At 51.6% G+C, this 21759-nt stretch overlaps 1 protein-coding gene across 1 annotated transcript in view; it reads right to left on the reverse strand.

Annotated features, from left to right (window-relative positions):
- The window catches only part of DSCAML1 (DS cell adhesion molecule like 1), a 127532-nt gene that overhangs the window by 86371 nt on the left and 19402 nt on the right, over nucleotides 1-21759 (reverse strand). The window contains exons 3-4 of the mRNA XM_040257791.1: nucleotides 9521-9767; nucleotides 2614-2892 (exon numbers count right to left, since the gene is read on the reverse strand). Coding sequence (XP_040113725.1) covers nucleotides 2614-2892; nucleotides 9521-9767 — 526 coding nt within the window. The remainder of the gene's footprint in view (nucleotides 1-2613; nucleotides 2893-9520; nucleotides 9768-21759) is intronic.

Here is a 21759-nt window from a genome sequence, read left to right on the forward strand (position 1 = left end):
GACTCTCATCTTTGTATGAAGACTGCTGTCTGAGTCATGTTTATTGATTGACTGGCTGGCTGGTTACCAGCCCCAAGCTGGCCTCTCTCCCTTGATCTCCATGGGCTTGGGGATTTCAGGAGCCAGAGACCTGCAGGAGCCTTCAGTTCAGTTCAGTTCAGTCGCTCAGTTGTGTCCGACTCTTTGCAACCCCATGAATCGCAGCACGCCAGGCCTCCCTGTCTAGATCCCCAATAGTGGAGCCTGCAGGAGAGGGGCGTACGGCAGGCCCACCTGGGTGGGCACAGTCAAAGCATGCAGGAGTCTGCTCACACTCTGCTTAGCCTGTTCACTCCCAGACCCTCTGCCTGCTACCCAAGGGACATCAGTGCACCATGATGCAAGTGGCATTTCACTCGCCCCAGGTACCAGCCAGGGCTCCCAGGACCTGCCAGCCAGCATCTCTCTCCTCATTGCCTCTGCACAGGGCCTCATGGAGGATGGGTGGGAGGTTGGGTGGCAGAATGAGGGGGATATGAAAACATTGCTTTCCTCTCCATGGACCTGGCAAAGAGGGGCTGTCAGAGGGGAAGGAAGACAGAGAAAAGCCATGTCACTTCCCCCTTGAACCTGGTTATCCAGTCCAGCCCAGTGAGGGGGAAGGTGGGGATCTCTGCATCTCAGAGCGTCAGGATTATCCATGCCCACAGGGGCAGAGCATGTACACACAGCTCTAGGCAGTTATTTATTGTGTGTTCATGTGCTCTAGGATGAGAGTGTGTACCTGTGGGTGCACACAGACACCATGTATGTCTGCATGTGTGTACAGGGAAGTGGGCATGTAAACTTTCAACACATCTGCCTGGATGTGTGTGTAAGTACTTGCTTGCCTGTCTGTACTGAAGCTGGAGCTTGGAACATCAAATTAACTCAGAGTGAGGTGTGCTAATTTTCAAGGATGGGGGTACGCAGCCCTCCTGACCTGTTCCCTGAGATAGTGTGAATGTGTGTGTGAGAGTGTGTTTGAGTGTAGCAGAAGAGGTTGAAGGGGGTGTAGGTAATACTGTGTGCTTTGTCGCTCAGTTATGTCTGACTCTTTGCGACCCCATGGACTGTAGCCCACCAGACTCTTCTGTCCATGGGGATTCTCCAGGCAAGAATACTGGAGTGGGTTGCCATGCCCTCCTCCAGGGGATCTTCCCAACCCGGGGATCAAACCCAGGTCCCCTGCATTGCAGGCCAAACATTTTGGATGGAGCTTAGAAGAGGGTATGGATCCTGGTCCTCCTACCTGCCTACTCTGTGGTCCACATCTTGTTTGTTTGAGAGGACCTTCCCCCGCCCCTAAGCTTCCAGCATTTTAACCTAAGCGTTTGTATCACAAACTGTTGCTCCCAGAGCATTTCTTGGGGGCTCTTTCTGCTCTTCCAGCTTCACAGTGAATTCACATGGTGAGGGTCTCCTCCCTGCAGATAAACATGCCCCAACTGTCAAGATCCCTGTGGTTATGGGGAGGAGACTGGGCCCATATCTGGGCTGAGGGTGACAGAATGTCAGGCCCAGAAGGTCAGCCCAGAGGAGATGGGCTCTGTGTGGTCCCCTGGTCCAACTGAGGGTCTGCAGACCTGCAGCTCTGTGCTTATGAGACAGGGGGTGAGCTGGGCAAAGAGTCTCTTTGGTCAATCTCAATGGCAGAGGTGGGGGATGGGGACGGGACCACCTCTGGACAGCCTCTTTCCACTGCCCAGGTTGAATCCTCCACGATGTCATTAGGTTCAGAGTTCATGGACTCAGGCTCTTGCTGCCCCACAGGACTCAGATCCCACAGGGTCTCCAAGTCTCAGCCCCTCTGCTGCCAACACATTCCCTGAAGCCCCAAGAGCAAGGAACCCTAGAGAGGGATGAGGTGGGGTGGGGGAAGAATGCTCTGGGTCTCATCACTTCCCCTCCAGGGGTTCTCCCCCTCCCCCACCCCAATCTCAGCCCCTCTGCCCTTCCAGGGGCTCAGCAGCAGCAGGGGTCTGTGAAGGCCTCCTGCTCTCCACCTGTGCTCCCTGGACCCTGGGGCTCTGGAATGGGAGGAGGAAGAGGAAGGGCCAGAGTTCATGCCCAACTGGCAGGTCCTGGAAAGGCTGCCCTGGGTGTTTACCCCCAGTGTCTCCCTAGAAGTTATCCCTAAATACTCTGAATGTCGCCTCTGATGGGTTCATATGTTCTCTACTGGATTCACATCACATCAGCGTCGTCCCCTTTAGGATAGACACTGCCTCCTCCCAAGAAGCTGAGAAGCCCTATGAGATTGTCACATCACCGTCATTGTTCCCTACGACCCTCGTGACCTCTAGGATGTAGGAGGGGCAGTGTTATTATCCTCCTCGACAGAAAAGGGCACAGAGGTGATGCTCATGGTTATATGATTTTCCCCAGGTCAGTTACTATCTGATGATATCAGAACTAAAAGGCAGGTCTTCTGATTTCAAACCCAGTGCTTTTCTCAGGGCACCAACCTGCCTTCCCAATGAGGGGATCATCTCTGTGGCCAGCCAGAAGCATTGGGCTGCCCTCATGTCCCTCCCCACCAGAGGCAGTGCTCTCAAAGCTTACTGGGGCTGGAAGAGGGGCTTCCCCACTCACCAATGACCGTGAGGGTGCCTGTGACCTCTGCCGATCCGAAGGTGTTGGTGACCTCACAAATGTAGGTGCCGCTGTCCTCGGTCCGCAGGTCACTGATGGTCAGCCCCGTGATGCGCTTGGTCCAGCGGCTGTCGGCTGGGAGCGGTCGGCCATCCTTGAGCCAGCGGATGGCAGGGATGGGGTAACCGGAGGCGGTGCAGGGCAGCTCCATGGTGTGGCCGGCCCACACTTCCTGGGAGTGGAAGCCGTCCAGGATGGTGGGGATCGACTCGGCAGGGTCTGGAAGGCAGAGAGCGTGAGTGGTCCTGGGCAGTCCTGGGAAGGGTGGAGTGGGGGTCGGGATGGGAAGGCAGGCACCCAGAACTTGCTGCCCACTGGTGCCCAGAGTGAGTGATACCCAGTGGGATGGCTCACTGGATCCCCTGGTGCTCCAGACTCTGGCCCAAACTCTCCTGCTCAGCCAGATGGAGGCCCTGGGAAGCATGGCTGGGAGCAGGGGCTGAGGGAGGTGAGGATGTGGTGGGCAGACTAGGTTAGAATAACAGACAAACAGGGAGAAAGCAAAACCACAAGAGGGAGGGAGAGACGTTCATATAAACAGTCCCCGTGGCCTGAAAATCACGACCTCTTGGGACTACAATTCTGGTCCATTTTGGTCTGGGTCTGTCAAGGATGGGCACCTCGGTTCTGTCCTGTCTGCTCCCACCTGCAATCTTGGTGGGCTCAGAGAAGGTAGTGTTTTTCTCTCCAAGCCCAGAAAGATTCAGAAGTTAAGCCTTCTGTAAAATACACCTGCCATCCAGCAACACTCCTCTTGCATTCCCAAACCACAAGCAAGCAGTGACTGTGGGCCTGAGGCCCTACACTCCAGGAGACCAGGCCCTCATTGGTGGGATTCTGTGTGCAACATCCCTGCCATCTGAGCAACATTCTGGCTGCTACCTCAGTCTATTTCTCACCCTGAAAGACCTGTCTGGGTGTTCTGCCCACTGGGGACCTTCCCCTGATGTACACCCCACAGGCTCCCTTTACTTACATATTACAATCCCACTTCTGTCCTGAGTTAGGCCTCTGTGATCTGTGATCTCACGCCAACCAGGTCCCCTGGCCTGGCCTGCCCCTGACCTTCTGATGTCACCACTTCTCCTCACCAGGCATGTTGTCAGCACACTGCCTGCCACCTGGGTGCCCCACCAGCCCGCTCTGCTTGGCCAACTCCTGCTGATCTTTCAGAAAGCAGCTTCAATCTCACCCTTTCTGGACATCTCCCCCAGGCCACCCTCACTGGACTCCCATAGGGTTTTCTTTTTCTTTCATTTTATTTTCAAGCAAATTTTTCTTTTTAAAAGATTAAAAAAAAAAAAAGCACAATACACAGACATGGCAAAAGTTCTGAAAGTAGACAAGATCATATAGTGAAAAGGGAGTCCCCTCACTGCGCCTCCAGTTGCCCCATTTCCCTCCCAGAGGCAACCACCGTTGCCGCCCCCCTCCCCTCACCCTGACCGCTCTTGCCAGCAACCATCTGCACCAGGCCGTGTATCTGGTTTCCCTGGAAGCTCCTTGAGGCAGTGCTGATCCCCTGTGGCATCCCCACGTGCCTGGGCTGCCCGAGCCATAGACATTGGAGGGAGGGTGAATGGAGGCCCATGAGCAGGGGGTGGGCCAGCGGTCTGCCTTTCCCACATCTCGGAACTTCATAGGCTCATGGAACAGTAGAGCCGACTTATGGACTTGGAAAGTGAAAGTGAAGTCGCGCAGTCGTGTCCCACTCTTTGCAACCCCACGGACTGTAGCCCGCCAGGCTCTGTTGTCCATGGGATTCTCCAGGCAAGAATACCGGCATGGGTTGTCATTTCCTTCTCCAGGGGATCTTCCCAACCCAGGGATTGAACCTGGGTCTCCCGCATTGCAGGATTCTTTACCCTCTGAGCCACTAGGGGGAGGTCCTTAGGGACTTGGAGGGCACACACAGATGGGGACCCTGAGACCAGAGAGGTGCAGTGACCTGCCCAGGATCCGACTGCAGAGCCAGGATCTAAAACCAGGTCTCCCCACGCTTGTTCAGTAAATGCGCTCTGAGACGGAAGAATCTAACACTGGATCTGGCTCCAGGGTGAATGGAGAGAGCGCTGATACCCTGTTGGCCCCTCCTGATGAAATGGGAAATGTCCTCTGTTCTCGGCTCACCCTGTGACTGCCCCCCACCCACCCCCTTGGAGGGGGGGCGGCGCTTGGAAGGCTCCTCCCTGTGGAAAGACTTTTTAGAAGACTCTGCTCTTTTCCCACCTTCCAGGGCTTCTCATGAGGAGCCGGGGAGTGGAAATCAGGCGACCCTAATGCCAGTGGCCAGCGTCACTGCTGAGCTGGGTGACCTTGGGTGAGTGGGTCGGGGTGTCTTATGACCTCCCAGAGTCTGTATCTCCTGCACGCAGAGGTGACACTGCCGTCTCCAGATCTCCCCAGGCTGTGGTGGGCAACAAAGCACAGCGTATGTCAAAGAGCCAGGCTGACGCTGAGCTGCCACGCAGATGCGCCGGGCGATTACTATTCCGTGCCCGCCTGCTCTCCCCGCCAGCTTCTGCAGCCTTTTCCCCTACAACCCTGTGGGAACGGTTGGGATAAACAAACCCGGTGCCAGGGAAGAATTACTCAACGTGACACTTAATTGATGCAAAATACACAAATTCTGTGGCACACCACAGAATTTACAAGCAGAGGGGCCAATGGGGCGGTGGAGGAAGAGGCGGTGGTGGTGGGGGGCTGTGGGAGGGAATTAATCACCGAGTCTCAGGCGTGAAATTAAATTCTGAAGGAAAGAAACCTCTTTCATTACTCGGGAGCAGAAGTAAAACGCCGTGGCGTGTACGGCGACAGCCTGGGGGGATTGGGTGCTGCCAGGGCCGGTGCAGGGCTGGGGGAGACAGATGGCCCGGCCCCGAGAAATCTCTGGGGCCGACGCAGGGCTGGTGTGAGGGGGTCAGGGTGCCCCAGAGTTGGGGGGATGCTGCTGGAACCTCACCCAGCTGGCTGGACAATGCCGCCCTGGAACATGGCTTCTGCACCCGGCTTGGCATCCCGTGAGCTGGGGAACCCAAGTGTGGCCTCTCAGCCTCTCTGGTCACTCTTTATGAATGGAGGTCCCCTCCTTTATGAATGCAGATGAAGGTGCCTCCTCCACAGAGAAGATGCTCACGACAGTGCTGGGTAATAAAGTCTAAAAAGCACCTCAATGTGTTGAATGGTTAATTAGGCCTTTTTTGAGGGGGCTCAGACTTTCCTTGCACCTGCCTCTGCTCAGGTGAAAGCTGATCCCTACCCTCGACTCAGGGAATGGATCTGAGAATTGAGGTTGGGGGGCCGCGGCCTGAGCACCCCCTGGCACAAATTCCCCTCTGCACTGCCTTGCCTGGGTATCAGTCACATTTCTGCCAAGACAAGCAGCGTGTAGATTTCCTCGTCACGTCGCATCACGTCAGGGCCCGCGTCAGTCCTGGGGCCCCTTCCCCAGGCGCCCCTGCGCTGCCAGCAGCTTCCTCTGGGTCTGTCTCCCTGCTGCTGTCGTCTTGTCTACCTCATCTCTCTGGTAGGTTTCTGTTTTCCTCTGTCCCCTGTCTTGCTCCCTCTGAGCCCACATCTCTCCTCTTTTGTCATCTGGGTGCCTCCCTGTCTTTGCTTCTCTGTTTATCCGGGCTTTATCTCTGAGTCTCTGAGTGGCATCTCCCATTCTCCACATCCCCCAGCCCCAACTGGCAGGCATTCGCCACAGCCCCCCAGAGGAAGAAGAGCTGGCGTATCCTCCAGTCCCCCCCCCCCATTTTCTGGCAGCACCATGTGGCATGTGGGATCTTCATTCCCCTACCAGGGATTGAACCTGCACCCCCTGCACTGAAGTGCAGAGTCTTAACCACTGGACCACCAGGGAAGTCCCTCCTCTAGTTTAAAGGGTATCTTTTTGGAGGGACAAGAGCAGAAGTAAGATTAGGAGGATGAAGGGACTAAACATTCATGCAAGGGAAAGCAGCAGACCAGCAGGATGGGGGACTCTGTGCTGGATGAGAGGCATGCAAATGAGATGCAAAACACCACACACACAGGTCCCTATAATTTGGAAGGGAACCACCGGCACATTCGGGAACTGGGCTGCAGATGGCAAGGTCTAGCCACAAAGACGGGGCCACATTGTGCAGTCCCAATTCCTCCCCGCGTGACAGCGCAGTTTCACTTGGCATTGGTTAATTTTAACCACAAATATTGACTTAGCACCTACTATGTGCCAGGCACAGGTCCAAGCTGTGGAGACACAAGGGAGAAAAAGAGAGCCTGATCCTTGCTCTTCTGGCTTCTGGTCTTGCCCCCCAAATGCACCAGGCAAATAAGAGGGGGCCCTTGATACAGTCACCTGCTGGTCAGGGTAATCCTCCCCAAATCACAGGAGAGACAGACAGAATCCGAGAAGTCATCTCACAGACATAGAGAACAAACATATGGACACCAAGAGGGGAAGGAGGGTGGGATGGACTGGGAGATTGGGATCAGCAAACTGCTGCTGCTGCTGCTGCTGCTGCTAAGTCGCTTCAGTCGTGTCCGACTCTGTGCGACCCCATAGACGGCAGCCCACCAGGCTCCCCCGTCCCTGGGATTCTCCAGGCAAGAACACTGGAGTGGGTTGCCATTTCCTTCTCCAATGCGTGAAAGTGAAAAGTGAAAGGGAAGTCGCTCAGTAGCGTCCGACTCTTAGTGACCACATGGACTGCAGCCCACCAGACTCCTCCGTCCATGGGATTTTCCAGGCAAGACTACTGGAGTGGGGTGCCATTGCCTTCTCTGAAACATACACTACTATGTATAAAACAGATAACTAATGAGAACCTATTGTGTAGCACAGGAAACTACTCAGTGCTTGGTGGTGACCTAAATGGGAAAGAAATCCAAAAAAAAAAGCCGAGATATATGTATACATAGAGCTGATTCACTTTGCTGTAGAGTAGAAACGAACACAACACTGGAAAGCAGCTATATAAGCTATGTGTTAGTTGCTCAGTCGTGTCTAACTCTTTGCAACCCCATTGACTGTAGACTGCCAGGCTCCTCTGTCCATGGAATTCTCCAGGCAAGAATACTGGAGTGGGTTACCATTTTCTCCTCCAGGGGATCTTCCAGACCCAGGGATCGAACCCAGGTCTCCTGCATAGCAGGCATATTCTCTACCTTCTGAGCCACCAGGGAAGCCCAAAGCAACTATACTCCAAAAAAAAAAAAAAGGAATTTGAGAAGTCACCTAATCTAGCTCGTTTTTACAGAGACCCAAAGGGGTTGAGTGATTTGGTGGTACTAGTCCCCAAACCAGGTGTTCTGACAATCAGTTCATCTTCCTTCCAGAAGCTACTCTGACCCCACTTCCATAAGAGCAGGTCGCACACGGTTAGGAAGTGATGGAATCCATCTGGTGAGTGGTGACCAGCATTTAGATAAACCGAGACAGGACAGAGTAGAGCAGGAACTATCAGAGTGCGTCACAGTGCGTGTGGTAGGGAACACCAGCATGCATAGTGTCGGTGATGGTGTCTGAGGATCGCTGTCAAGAGTCTGAAAAGCGCTGTCCAGGAGGCCTCCCTTGAAGAGCACCAGGTGACCTTCTTTCCTCTGTAACCGGGGCATCTGCCTGGTGTTCGATTAGCCCCTTCCACGGGGGTCTGTGGCTGGAGGATGTGAATTCTGGCTGTGCCTCCCACTGGTTAAACAGTTGGGATAAGTGGCTTGGCTTCCCTAAGGTCTGATTTTCTTACCTATAGAAATACAAAGTGCAGTGCACACCTCACCCGGCTATGATAGTGCCTAAGAAACAGTACATACATGAAGTTTCTGGCACATGGAGATTCAGGAAATAGCAGCTTCCATCCTTCTGTAAGAAGCTATAATCACTCCAGAATAAAGATCCTTTATTTAATTCAGAGATTTTTTTTTTACCTTGTGTTTGCCTACTTTCAAATCTTGTGAGGTAGGCTGTAATAAAAGACATGTGCACGAGCGCTCAGTAGCTCCAGTTATATCTGACTCTGCGACGCTGTGGCCTGCAGCCCGCCAGGCTCCTCTGTCTAAAGGATTCTCCAGGCAAGAATACTGGAGTGGGTCACCATGCCCTTCTCCAGTGGATATTCTCCACCCAGAGATCAAACCTGTGTCTCCTGAAGCCACTGCATTGCAGACTAATTCTTAACTGCTGAACCACTGGGAAAGCCAACGAAAGGTATAGATGTATTCAAAAATAAATAAACTAATAGAATTAAAAAAAATAGAGACACAAGGAAATGCAAAATCTCCCTAATCCAATCCAATCCAATCCAATCATTACTGCGTTGGAGCAGTAGATTATATCTATGAGCTTCCAGGCAGCAAAGGCAAAAAAGGAAAGAGGGGATGGGCTCCATATCCCCCATTATTTGATAAGTGGTACAGTGGCAAAGAATCTGCCTGCCAATGCAGGAGACGTGGGTTTGATCCCTGGGTCAGAAAGATCCCCTGGAGAAAGAAATGGCAACCCACTTCAGTATTCTTGCCTGGAAAATCTCATGGACAGAGGAGCCTGGAGGCTACAATCCATGGGGTTACAAAGAAATGGACATGACTGAGCGACTAAACAAAAACAGCAAACAGCTCTTCAGGGGCCTTCAGCTTTCTCAGGCAGACTCCTGAAAAGAACTGAACTGTAGAGTTCTTGATATGAAAAACATCCCAAAACAGACCAGACAAGGTCTGCTCGATGCTTTCTATACGTGTGTTCTTGAATCTGCTTCTCTTGAATGCCCTGATTACACGGCAGACTCCCTGATCCATGGTGTCGACATGCCCACCGGTCTTGGGGTCGGGCTGGTGCCCTCCCTTCCTCTGCAGCCCTCCGGCCTACCTGTCACAGAGAGGCGGGCCCCGTTGCTCTGCCGGGTCTCCCCGCTATACTTGTGCTTGGTGATGCAGCGGTAGGTGGAGAGGGCGTCCTCCTTCTGCACGTCAGAGATGTACAGCCCGCCATGGGAAGTGATAAAAAACCTGTTCTCTGGAGACATAATCAGGACACAGTTGATTACTTCTCTGGCTGGACCTGCCACCAGAAGCAACTCGGGCCAGGAGCTGGACTTCTGCTCGGCCAGGTTGCCCTGTTGCCCAGGGGATGGGAGATGATGGGGAAAAGGGGCTGAAGCTGTGAGGAGAGCATCTCTCACAGATGAGCATTTTCCATGTATAAACAAAGAGAAATCATGATAATAATTCCTTTAAGTGTAGATGCTTCAGCTTTTCACAGGAAGATGCTGGGCTTTGGAGTCAAGATCTGGGTTCCAATCTGACTCTTCCACTTATTAGCTGTGTGACCGTGGGAAAGTTAATTAAGCTCTCTGAGTCTTATCTGCACAACAGAGCGCAAACAATACAATATATGGAGCGGATATAATGATGACAAAAATAATAAAGTGTCTGGCACTCAGCAAGTGCTCACTTATGGAGTATCATTCCTCCTCTTTTCTATCTCTTGGCGAGAGTTTGCAAAGCTTTAACAATCAGTGCTTGTTTGTTCTTACAACTGTCTGAGGTGTCATCCCCATTTTAAAATCACACAGGCAGTAAGTGGATCAGAACTCAGGCCTTTTGCCAGCTCCTAGCTCTCCCTCTGCACTGAGCCAAACAAGCCTAAATCCTTTTCTTTCAATGTCAGTTATTTATTCACTCAAGAAACAATTACTGAGACTAAGTTATACTAAGGGTGGGGGTGTGGAGATGCAGAGCTACGATCTGCATCTAATTCACCTAATTCTGCATTCTAATTCATCATGCAGTTCTTTTTTAAAAAAAAGTTATTTATTTATTTATTTTTCATATTTGGCTGTGCCAGGTCTTAGTTGTAGCATGCAGGATCCTTAGTTGTGGCATGGGGGATCCAGTTCCCTAACCAAGGATCGAACCCAGGCCCCTTTCATTGGGAACACAGAGTCTCAGCCAGTGGACCTCCAGGGAAGCCCCCATCGTGCAAGGCCAAGGCGCTTGTACTGTGTTTTACTTTCCCTGCCCTCTCTGTAGTCTCCCTGCAGTGACTTGGCTGGGAAGCGGAAAGGACAGAGTAGTTTCACCCATTTGGCTGATTATAAGACAAGACTCCGAGGTAGAGTGGATTTCCTCGTCCAAGATCCTAAGGCAAACCCTGAACTTGAGCTTGTCAGGGCTGTTTTGTTTTATTTATTTATTTTTTTAGGGCTGATTTTAAAATGGGGAGAATATGGACTCAAAGTTGGGGAAAGGCTTGTATTTGGCTTTGGGACTCTCTAAGTTTATGGTCTCCCACCCAAGATCCAGCCAGTTTGAGATGGAGAAGCTAACCTAGGGTCTCTCAGCCTTGCTCTCTGAGGGCGTAGCTGCTTCCCCAGGCAGACACAGAAGAGCCCAGGCTGCCATTTCCACAAGAGGGGGCATCAGAATCAGGACAGTGATGATGACTTACAAGAAAGCTGCTGGAGAGAGGGTAATGCTGACCTCAGACAAAGGACTTGCTAATACCAGACTGCCAGGCTTTCACAAGGAAACATTTTGGGGAGCCCCATCCACTTCAAATCCTGTTATTTGAGGTCTGCTTCCTCCCACCTGGGGGCTGAGTGAACCCTCTCAGTCAAGAGCTCTGACACTCTCTGGTTAGGAGTATTCTGTGGTGTCTCATCCTGCCAAGCAAAAGCCCAAGATCTCAGCACCATGGACAGGGAGCTCCTGAAAGGACATTTTCCAACAATAAAACCTGTAGAACTGCAGGGTTGAAAAGCTGAATGCATTTGACTGCATCTTTGACAAAGCTTCTCTGGCTTTCATCTGAATAACTCCAGGGCTGGGGAACTCACTACCTCATTCAGTGACCCATTGCAAAGTTGACAGTGCTGACTTTGAGAAAGGTCTTCCTCGGTCACAACTGGTCTCCATGGATCCTGGTTTCTACTCCTTGGAGCCCTACAGAGCGGCCTAAACTCATGTGACTGACCCACTCCCTCACACACTGGAAGGCAGCAATCAGGCTCTTTGACTTTTCATGAGTCTTAAGGATTATCTTTTTTTAATTGTTTTGTAGTAGGGTTTCAAATAGCTTCTTCAATCTAGTTGGTCTCTGGCTTAATAAATTTTGGTTTATCTACAAATCTCTTAATTTTTCCTCCCTCTTTCCCACTTCCTCACGCCCCTTCTCTTCTCCTCTCCCTCCCATATATCTTTGTACATGACTAGGCCTCCTGGAGAAGGAAATGGCAGCCCACTCCAGTATGCTTGCTGGGAAATACCGTGGACAGAAGAGCCTGGTGAGCTACAGTCCAAGGGATCACAAAGAGTCAGACATGATTTAGAGACTGCTAGGTGCCAGGCATTTCGCTGAGGGTGGGGATCTAACAAACAGCTTATCTGAGCAGGGCAGAATAGAGCAGGGCTACCAACCACCCACCTAAGCTGCATTAACTTTTCAGGGGGGATTGAGTAGGGATGAGGGGGCAGATCAGTTTTACTACTGCTTCATACTCTGATTTAAAGGTCCTTGTCATGTGTCCACAAGCTATTCCTAGGCTACCTTCCCTCTCTCCACTCTTGGACACCCTTGGCTAATTGGGTCTGGGTCCGGGACTTCATGCAGATCTCTACCGAGTAGCATCTTGTTGGATCTCCTTAGAGGAACACTTGGCCAGCTGGCAGGCTGCCTGGAGCTTGCGGACCCTCGCCCTGCCCCCTCCAACATGAAGACCATGCCCTATAGACCCCCACTCAGCGCTGTGGGTAAAAGAAGAAAGGAGGCAGGAAGAAGCCCGGCTCTGCTGCTGGCAGTCAGAGGACCCGCAGGAAGCACGGAGGAAGTCAGTCTCCCCACCCAGACTCTGCACCTGCCGCTTTGTCTCCATGTTGTGACATCCCAAAGTCAAACGTGGAAGCGCTCTTGTAATTTATTATGTAACTGCGGCTGGAATGCAGGACGACTGGAGGGTGTTGCTGCCAATCAGAAGTACGAGGGTTGGAGGTGGTGGGATGAGGAAAAACAGGAAACGCCCAAAAATCAGCCTTAGCGGCCCACAGGTGCTCCAGCGTGGACAGCCAGGACCCTGTTATCCTCAGATCGACACCAGCAATGGTGCACTTGGCCCTGAGGAATTTTAAGTTGGGGAGGGGTGCTGTGGTGATGGTGGTGGGGATCTGGGGTTTCTATAGCAACAAGCAGCTGCTGCATCTGATGTTTCACATCCTTCATTGTCCTCATTTCCCCCCTCCCTTCCCCCCTTCTTGTGCATATTTAATTGCAGTAACATTTCCAGATACAGTGTATCGCTCCTCCTGAAACAAAGGCAGGCTGCAGTCAGGGGGATGCATGGTGAGCAAGAGGGGAAGGAGAAATCAGGGGTATTATGTTAATCCCCACTGGGGGGACGTGTGCGACATCAGTTCTGCATGTTTGATGAGAATCAGATGATGGGCCCCGCTGGGGAAGGATGGAGAAGGGGGCCTGCAGAGTGAAAGGCATTCGGTGTGGAGGGGGAGAAGGCATAGTCCACTGGTGGGGGGTTCAGAGGGTATGGGACTCCAAACACGGCTAGCCTCCAAGGCTGGCTCCAGGGGGCTGCCCTGGTACTCTGGCAGCTCATCCTCTGCAGCCCAGTGGGACCACCTGTCCTTGGATTGGGGAGAGGAGCCATTACCATCCCAATGTCTTGGTTTCTCCTCCTCGGGGTAGGCTGTGTCCAGCTAGAGGAAGGATGGAGTGGCAGGCAGGACCACCACGTCTGGCCTCCACCCTGAGGCCACTTGGACTTGTGTGTCTGGGAGCATTTTTGGTTGTTACCAGAACTTGGGGGTGTACTGATGACATTTAGTGGTCAAGTCAGAGTGACAACAACTGTTCTACTGTAAATGCCAAGAGTGTGCCCATGGAGGGTCATTTTCCCTTAGGCTCTAGGACGAGGACATGGAACTGTGCTTCAGTGTGGACTCTGCCTTTGGTGCTGCCGGTCTGTTACATCTCAAAGTCTGCAGTATCGTTTGTGAACACACCCAAGACCAGGGGAGTGCTGTGCGTGGTTAATGAATCCTTTTCTTTTTATTATTACTTGAATACTCTATTATCCTTTCTCCTGGTGATCTGGTTTATGGAGCACCCATTACATGTTAGGCCAAGAGCTTTATGAACATTATCTCATTTAATCCCCACACTCCTTTGAAATGGACATTATTGTTGTTACTAACCAAGGCACAGACAGGTTAAATAAATCACCCACAGTCACCCAGAAAGTAAGGGGTAGCGCCTAGACCATTAGTCTACTTGCTACATCCCTCTAAAGCTCTGTGCTACGCTGACTCTCCCAGAATAACAGCACCTCTTATAGAGACATGCATTTAGCCAGCCTCTGCTTGATTGCTTCTGTCGGAAGGGTCTTCACTTCCTCACAAAGGCACACGCATCCATTCGATTCAGTTTGGCTCCATTTATCAAGTCTCCATGGAGCATCCCTGTGTGCTCAACTGGGCTCCATGGGGAAGTCCTGAATTTGGCCTCTGCCCTCTGGGATTCCACAGTTAGAAGAATGTTCTTCTACCAGGGAAGCTTGAGCCTTTAGTAATGGAGGCTGGTAAAGGGTGAGGAGGGGGCTCAATGGAAGCCATTAGTGAGAAGAGGAAGATAAAGAGGGGCCAAGCCACCCAGCACTGGGGACAAGCCCAGGACTGAGACTTAGGAGACTGAATTGTCACCCTAGCTCTGCCACTAATGAGGAGGCATATCCTGGGTGGAATAGTGTCCCCCACAAAAGTGTCCATACAGAGCTTGTGAATGCAAATAGAATCAAGTCAAAATGAGACCATAATGGAATAAGGTTGATCCCAAATCCAGTATGACTGATGTCCTTACACAGGCAGGGACACACAGGGAGAAGGCCTGTGAAGATGGAGGTGGAGACTGCAGTGATGTAACTATGAGCACAGAAAACCAAGGACTGGGCTTCCCTGGTGGTCCAGTGGTTAAGCCTCCATGCTTCCAGTGCATGGGTTTGATATCTGATTGGGGAACTAAGATTCCATATGCTGGGTGGCATGGTCAAAAAAAAAAAAAAAAGCCAAGGATTCCCAGTGACCCCAGAAACCAGCAAGAAGCAAGAAAAGATTCCTCCCCCACTCCTACCATCCCCACCTCTGTGAGCCTGCAGAGGGAGCAGGGCCCTGCCCACACCTTGATTTTGGACTTTTGGCCTCCAGAATCGTGACACAGTGAATCTCTGTGGTTTTTAAGCCACCCATTTGTGGTCATTTGTTAAGGCAGCCCTGGGAAATAGATGCAGGGTGACCTGAGGGAAATCCAGTCCTCTCTCAGGCCCTCAGCTTCCTCACCTGTACAAGGAGGGAAGAGGTGGAGGAGATATGTGTTTTTAACTATGTTTGTACATTAGAATCATCTAAGGAGCTTTTAAAATTAAACTCAGAATCTCTAAGGGTGTGGCCTGGAAATTGGTATTTTTAAAAAGCTTTTTGGCTGATGTAATGTGAAGCGAGGGCGGAGAACCCCTGGATTAACTAAACTGTAAGGCCCTTCACTCTGACAGTGGATGTCTCTATAATTACACCAGACTTCTCTGAGTCCCATTTCTGCTTCAGGAAAATGCAGATAATAAATAGGACTTAGGTCACACAGTTGTTGGGAGTATTGGAAGAACTGGATGAAAGATGAGTTACAGCATGGGACCTTCTCCAGCACTTGGGTGGTACTCGTTAAATGTCAGCACAAGTGGCTCCATCTCAAGAGATAGAGGGCTGGCTGCTGTTGGGGGGCTCTCTGCCCCCTCCCATGGCCAGGTTTCTTGCAGTCTCCCCCTTCCTCCCAGGAACCTGGAACTAAAGGAGGCCCTCCTTGGCAATTCAGAGGCCCTGGACACAAGTGATAACTGAGCTGACAGCAACTTTCCTGTCTTTCTCCAAGAGGTCAGAGAGCTGGGCCTTGGAGACTCCCTGGAGCTGTAGTAATCACAGAAAGGTAATGGTCAGAAACCTCAGGGCTCCTGGTGGCCCTTGAAGGCTGGGGGAGAAAAATCTGCCCTCTGCAATGGTGGGCCCCTCTCTCTCCCTGCTCTCAGGAGGCATGAGCTGGTCAGGAGAGGGTCCTGGGCAGAGGAGCAGGGGTGGTGAGGGTTTGCTGGAAGGTGTGAACTGAACAGATCCTACCCAGCCTCTAGAGCAAAGGAGGGGAATTAAGGATGGAGCAGGACAGCAGCTTCTTTACTGGCCTCCCTGCTTCTGCTCCCACCCCTCTGCTCCCAGCAGGCAGCCAGAGTGATGCTTTAAAGTCTCAGTCAGATTCACACAGCTCCTTTGCTTAAAAGCCCTCCAATAGTTTCCCATTTCATTCAGTGTGAAAGCAGTGCTGGTCGCAAAATAGACCCTTGATAAATATCTCTAGAATGAAATGAATAAATACATGAATGAATAAATGAAAGAAACTTCCCAAATTCTACCATTGTTTAATCCTCATGTGCAACTCAGAAAAAGCAGCTCCCAGCTCTAAATTTGCCTCCTCCAGGAAGCCTTCCCAGATTAGCCCACTCCCATTTCTGAGTGTTTCTACGTCTGGCAAACCTCTTGCCACTGCTAATCATTTCCTCTACTCTACTCAATTAGACCTTCAAAAATAACTATTTTGAACATTCAAAAGTCAAGATTTAATAGTATGAGAGTTCCTTCAAAAATTAAAAATAGAATTACTATATGATCCAGCAATTCCACTTCTGGGAAAATATCCAAAAGAACTGAAAGCAGGATGTTGAAAAGATACCTGTTTACCCCTGTTCACAGCAGCATTACTCACAATAGCCAAGAGAAGGAAGCAACACAAGTGTCCGTTGATGGGTGAATGGATAAAGAAAATGTGGTCTATACATACAATGGAATATTAGCCTTTAAAAGGAAGGAAATCCTGTCACATTGCTGTAACATGGACAAACCTTGAGGACATGAGGCTAAGTGAAATAAACCAGATGCGAAGGGACAAATACAGTGTGACTACTTATAAGAGGTACCTAGAATAGTGAGATTCCTAGACACAAAGTGAATGCTGGTTGCCAAGGGCTAGAGGGAGGGTGGAATGAGGAGCTGTTTAATGTGTTTGTTGTTGTTCAGCCACCAAGTCGTGTCCAACTCTTTGGAACCCCATGGATTGCAGCACGCCAGGCCTCCCTGTCCCTCACCAACTCCCAGAGTTTGCCCAAGTTCATGTCCATTGGGTCGGTGATACCATCCAACCATCTCATCCATGATGTTAAACATTAGTGAACTGTAAGCTGAAACGCTACTGAACACTTAAAATAGTTAAGATGGAAAATTTTACATTGTATGTATTTTACCACAATTAAAATGTTAAAAGTCAAGATTATGAAGAACTGGAATGAGTGTGTTTGTGAGGTAGTGAGTTTCTTGCTACCAGAGGTAATTCAGTAGAGGCTGAAGAAGCACTGAGATACTGCATAGAAGACTTAAGTATTAAAGGAGGGAAATAAACTGATACTTTTTAAGTTTCCTTGCTCCTAGCAATTTAAAATTTCTTAGCTTAAAGAAAGTTGAGTAGGGAGACCTCTTGAACATCATTTGTTACAGTGGTTTTCCAAGTCAAATCAGTGTGCACGTGCTCATTTCTACCCCCGGGCCTTTTGGGGTAGAAACGGCATGCTCTTTCCTTGACTCACACCCTGTCCCATTCAGTCTCAGCTGAAATGCCAGCTCCTTGGAGAGGCCTTGCCTGACCCCTTTATCAAAATTCTTGTCTTCAGAGCACATGGTGTTGAGAGAAGGAGTTATTTTAGCATCCCAACTCCAGAACGTGCCTGGCTCACTAGATGCTCAGTGAACACGTGCTGACTGAATCCTGCCGTAGAGCAGGCACTTCCAACGGGCTGAGACTGCTGCACCTCAGGCCTGGGTCCTGCGCCGAGGTCCCTCCCACCCTGGAGTTTCTTCCCCCTCTAACCCCTGCTGCCACACTGCAATGATTTGGGCCACTGCTCCCCTGTGAGGCCACTGATCCTTGTCTCAGTCTCCTAGCTCCAGGCTGAGACACTAAAACCAGACTGAGCCAAAAAAAAAAAAGAGAGATAAACAGTGACCAGAGCTGGGCAGTCTGGAGTGCACACCCTGGCTGACTCATCTTCAGGGACAGCCCCCAACCCAGGGGTGACTCTACACTGCCCAGGAGCTCCTAAAACACGTGGAGACCCACGGAGGCTGGGCCCAGAGAGAGGGAGGGGCAAGGACACCTCTTCTCCAGCCGGCCTGGGGCTTGACCCCCATTATCCATCCCTGATCAAGACCTGCCTCCTCCTTAGGAGACTGAAGCAGAAACGCTGCCCTCGCCCACTAACAGCTCGCTGTTCCAGGATGGAACCACATGAGAGTCCCAGGGCCGACAATCAGAGGAGGTAACGTAATACAGCCATGGTGGCAGCGTGGCACCCCGCCCTGCTGCAAAGAGGTGAGCTCAAGAACTGAACTTCCCTGAGTGATTCCGTCTCAGCCTGCCTTGGGGTGAGTTCAGTCCGCTGCATCTTAGATGTTTCCAGAGTTAGGCCTTTGAGAAAGGAAACTTGTGTCCAGGGACCTGTAGCAGCTTGCTGTTGTTGCTCAGCTGCTCAGTCGTGTCTGACTCTTTGTGACAGGCTCCTCTGTCCATGGGGATTCTCCAGGCAAGAGTACTGGAGTGGGTTACCATTTCCCCCTTCAGGGGATCTTCCCCAGGATCAACCCCACGTCTTCAGCATTTGCAGGTGGGAGCCGCCAGGGAAGCCCCACGCAGCAGCTCAGGAGGGGCCTGTGCTACAATGGGTGTATGGAGCACTGTATTTGGAGTCAGAAATGGGAGATTTGAGACCCACCAACCTACCGACTGTGTGGATTTAGGAAAATCCCTTAACCTTTCTGGGATTCTGATCTCTCAGCTCCAAACTGGGGACCCTAACCCCTGGTTTTTCTGGGCTCACAGGGTTCTTTTGTAGTGTCCATGTGGTGATGGCCATGAAAGGGCTTTGTGGCCTGTGCGGCACTGTACACATGTAAGGAGAGGTTATTACCATAATAAGTAGTAAGGCAATAACTTCATGCTATTGTATAATACAAAGTATGTAAAAGCACAGGGCATATGTGCCCATAACATGTATGTGGGGTGTAGGTGTCTGTGTAGGCATTGTGTTGAATGAATAAGTCCTGGCAGTAGAGAGAAGCTGGGGGTGGGCGACCCTGTCAAGGAAGGTCCCAGGAAGCAACGGGAGGTGTGGAGTAGGGGAAGAGAGGCGGGAGGAATATATGAAGCTTTTCACTGAGATCAGGCTTTGGTCTCTTTGGTTCTCTTGTGTGAAAAGAGATAATCTGTCAAGCCCAAAGTTTCCCAGGGTGGCCTCAGGATGCCTCATTTGGCCCCCAGGGTACTCCCACTTCCCCTCCAAAAAAAACTGCAGTCAGTACAGGTTACCAGTTCCTGTTCCATCCAATAGAGATTTACAAAAACAGTGTGGTCCTCTTGCTGCTTGGAGCCTGTGGGTGGTTTGTGAGACTAATGAGATGACTCACCCCAGTGGCAGGACCGCTCTCTCCTCCCAGGGCAGGTGGGTGGGGGTAATCAGCTCTTCTGGGCTGGCAGGGTTAGCCCTGTTGGGGACCTGGCCCCAGGGCAGCCTACAGGCACCTATTTGAAGCTGACTCTGCGGAGCACCCTCCTCTCACTCCTTTGTGATTCCTGCTGATGGTGAGGGCCCTGGGGGAACCTGCCAGCCTGGGTTTGGAAAGCCCAAAGGAAGCCAAGGCCCGGTTCTGCCTCCTCTGCTTTCCTTGGATTCTTGGACCCCAGGGTTGTAATCCCATCACCTGAGATCCCAGGGAGAGAGCTACAGCATAGTGGAGATGCTACGGGGGAATCGAGTCAAGTCCTGGCTCTGGCTTGCCTGCTTTAAGTCCTAGATCCTCCCAGTTATGGACTGATTTGTGTCCCCACAAAATTCCCCAGTTGAAGCCTTACCCCACAGTGGGACTGATTTGGAAGATTGGGCCTTTAAAGAGGTGACTGAGTTTAAATGCCATCATAAGGGTCCCTAATACAATATGACAGGCATCCTGATAGGAAGAAAAGAGATGCCAGGGATGTGAGGGCACAGAGGGTGGATCATGTGGGGGAGGGCGGCCATCTCAAAGCCAAGGAGAGAGGGCCCAGTACTGCGAACTTGGACTTCCAGCATCCAGAGCTATGAGAACTACATTTCTGTTGTTTCAGCCACCTGGTCTGGTATTTTGTCATGGAAGCCCTAGAAGATGAATGTACTCCTCCTCCCGACATGCTATTCCCTGAGGACCCTCGGTGCTAAGATTCTGGAGTTGGCTCTTGCTCCGTAAGACACTGGGGTGAGGACTGGAGGGCAGGAATGGGGGGGAGGACAGGGACGAGCTGGTCCTGACAGGCATCAGGTGGACCTCACAGGCTGGGTCAGAGAGTGAGAGCGAGGGGTGGGGAGAGGCTGGTCCCCAGACCCCTCAGGGCACCGAGAGCAGAGGGAGGGATGAGGTGGGCGGGGCGCCAGAGCAGGGAATGGGGCTGCGATCACTCAGGGAGCCTCGTCCACACTCGGCATCAACCATTCAGCCTGACCCACTGCTGCATGGGGCATCTGAGGGAGCTGAGAGAGGGTCACACAGCCAGTCTGGGTCAGAGAGGTCTCCTGTCTCCAGACCCACTGCTCTTTCCCCACAGAATTGAAATCAGGCAGAGCGAGCATATCTGGGTCGTAGAGAGCCTGGATGGACGGAGGGTGGGGCCTTTGGTATGCAGCTTAACAACCTCTGAGAGACAGGTTACAGGTCCACTGTCTGCTTTCTGGCACAGGGGCTCTCAGGTGCTTGGGAAGACACCATGATCTGGTATTCATCTCCAAAGAGGTGATGCCAGGCTGGGCAGGGGGCTAGTGTGACAGGCTCCAAGTGGGTGGCACCACCTCCCACATGTGTCCCCAGGGGCCTGTGGGAACGGCCTCTGCCCCTCCTCTACCACCACCACCTCTGAGATGAGATGGTGAGTGGTCAGGGAAGAAGATGTGGAACTAGGGGGCGATGCCCATTTCTACCCCATAGGACGGATCAGCTGGAGGAGGAAACAGCAACCCACTCTGGTATTCTTGCCTGGAGAATCCCAGGGACAGAGGAGCCTGGCGGGCTACAGTCCATGGGGTCGCAAAGAGTCAGACACAACTGAGCGAACCGAGGAGGAGGAGGCAGAGGGATTAGCCAGATCCCCATCTTCAGCTCTGCCTTTGGGGCTCTACAGGAGATGGGGTTCGGGGGGGTGTGTAGGTGTCTGAAGCCTCTGGAGGACCCAGCAAGCTGACAGCATGATGGAGCAAATACAGTCTGGCCTGAGTGAGATGCAGGGTTGGAACTGCCCTCCTCTCTCAAGCTGAATGATGCTGGATGAGTCACCGAACCTCTCTGAACCTGTTTCCTAGGAGAGTGAAAAACGTCAATGAACATGCCCGGCACAGTACCTGGCACACAAAAGGTCAGTGGTTACTGAAGGTCTGAATGATTGAATGAATAAATGAATGTATAACCCCCGTAAGGGGGGCAGACTCAGAACTTGATTGAAGTCTCAGCCTCCAAGCCTCCCAACTGCCCACAACTGGCCTCTCACAGGTAGGAGAATGTAAATTTCCAGGAAGACCAGGATCAGCTCCCCAGGAGCCTACCGACTGACCGCTCTGGGCAGCGGAGATCTAGAAGGGGGTCTGTGCTGTGTCTGGAGCAGCGCCCAGGGAGCTGGGTTTACCACAGCGGGAGCACGGATGGAGGGTCTCGGGGAGCAGATCCTGGAGAAGGCCAGGGGCTAGCTTCTCTCTCTGCCTGAGTCCTTTCCTCTAAACACAGCTCTATCTCCCTGCACCACAGGATTAGCACACATCTCTCATTCTCCTATTGCAACAAGATTTTATTTCTAATTATGCTGTAATAAAACTGGAGCGCTCCCAGGCTTCCTTTCAAATGACTTGTACACACACTGCCGATCGGATCCTCCTCGGCCCCATTGTAATAGCATTTCTCTGACATTCATTAGACATGCATGAGAGGGGCGCTTTAAGA

This window comes from Oryx dammah, unplaced genomic scaffold (assembly GCF_014754425.2).
Source record: "Oryx dammah isolate SB20612 unplaced genomic scaffold, SCBI_Odam_1.1 HiC_scaffold_17, whole genome shotgun sequence".
NCBI lineage: Eukaryota > Metazoa > Chordata > Mammalia > Artiodactyla > Bovidae > Oryx > Oryx dammah.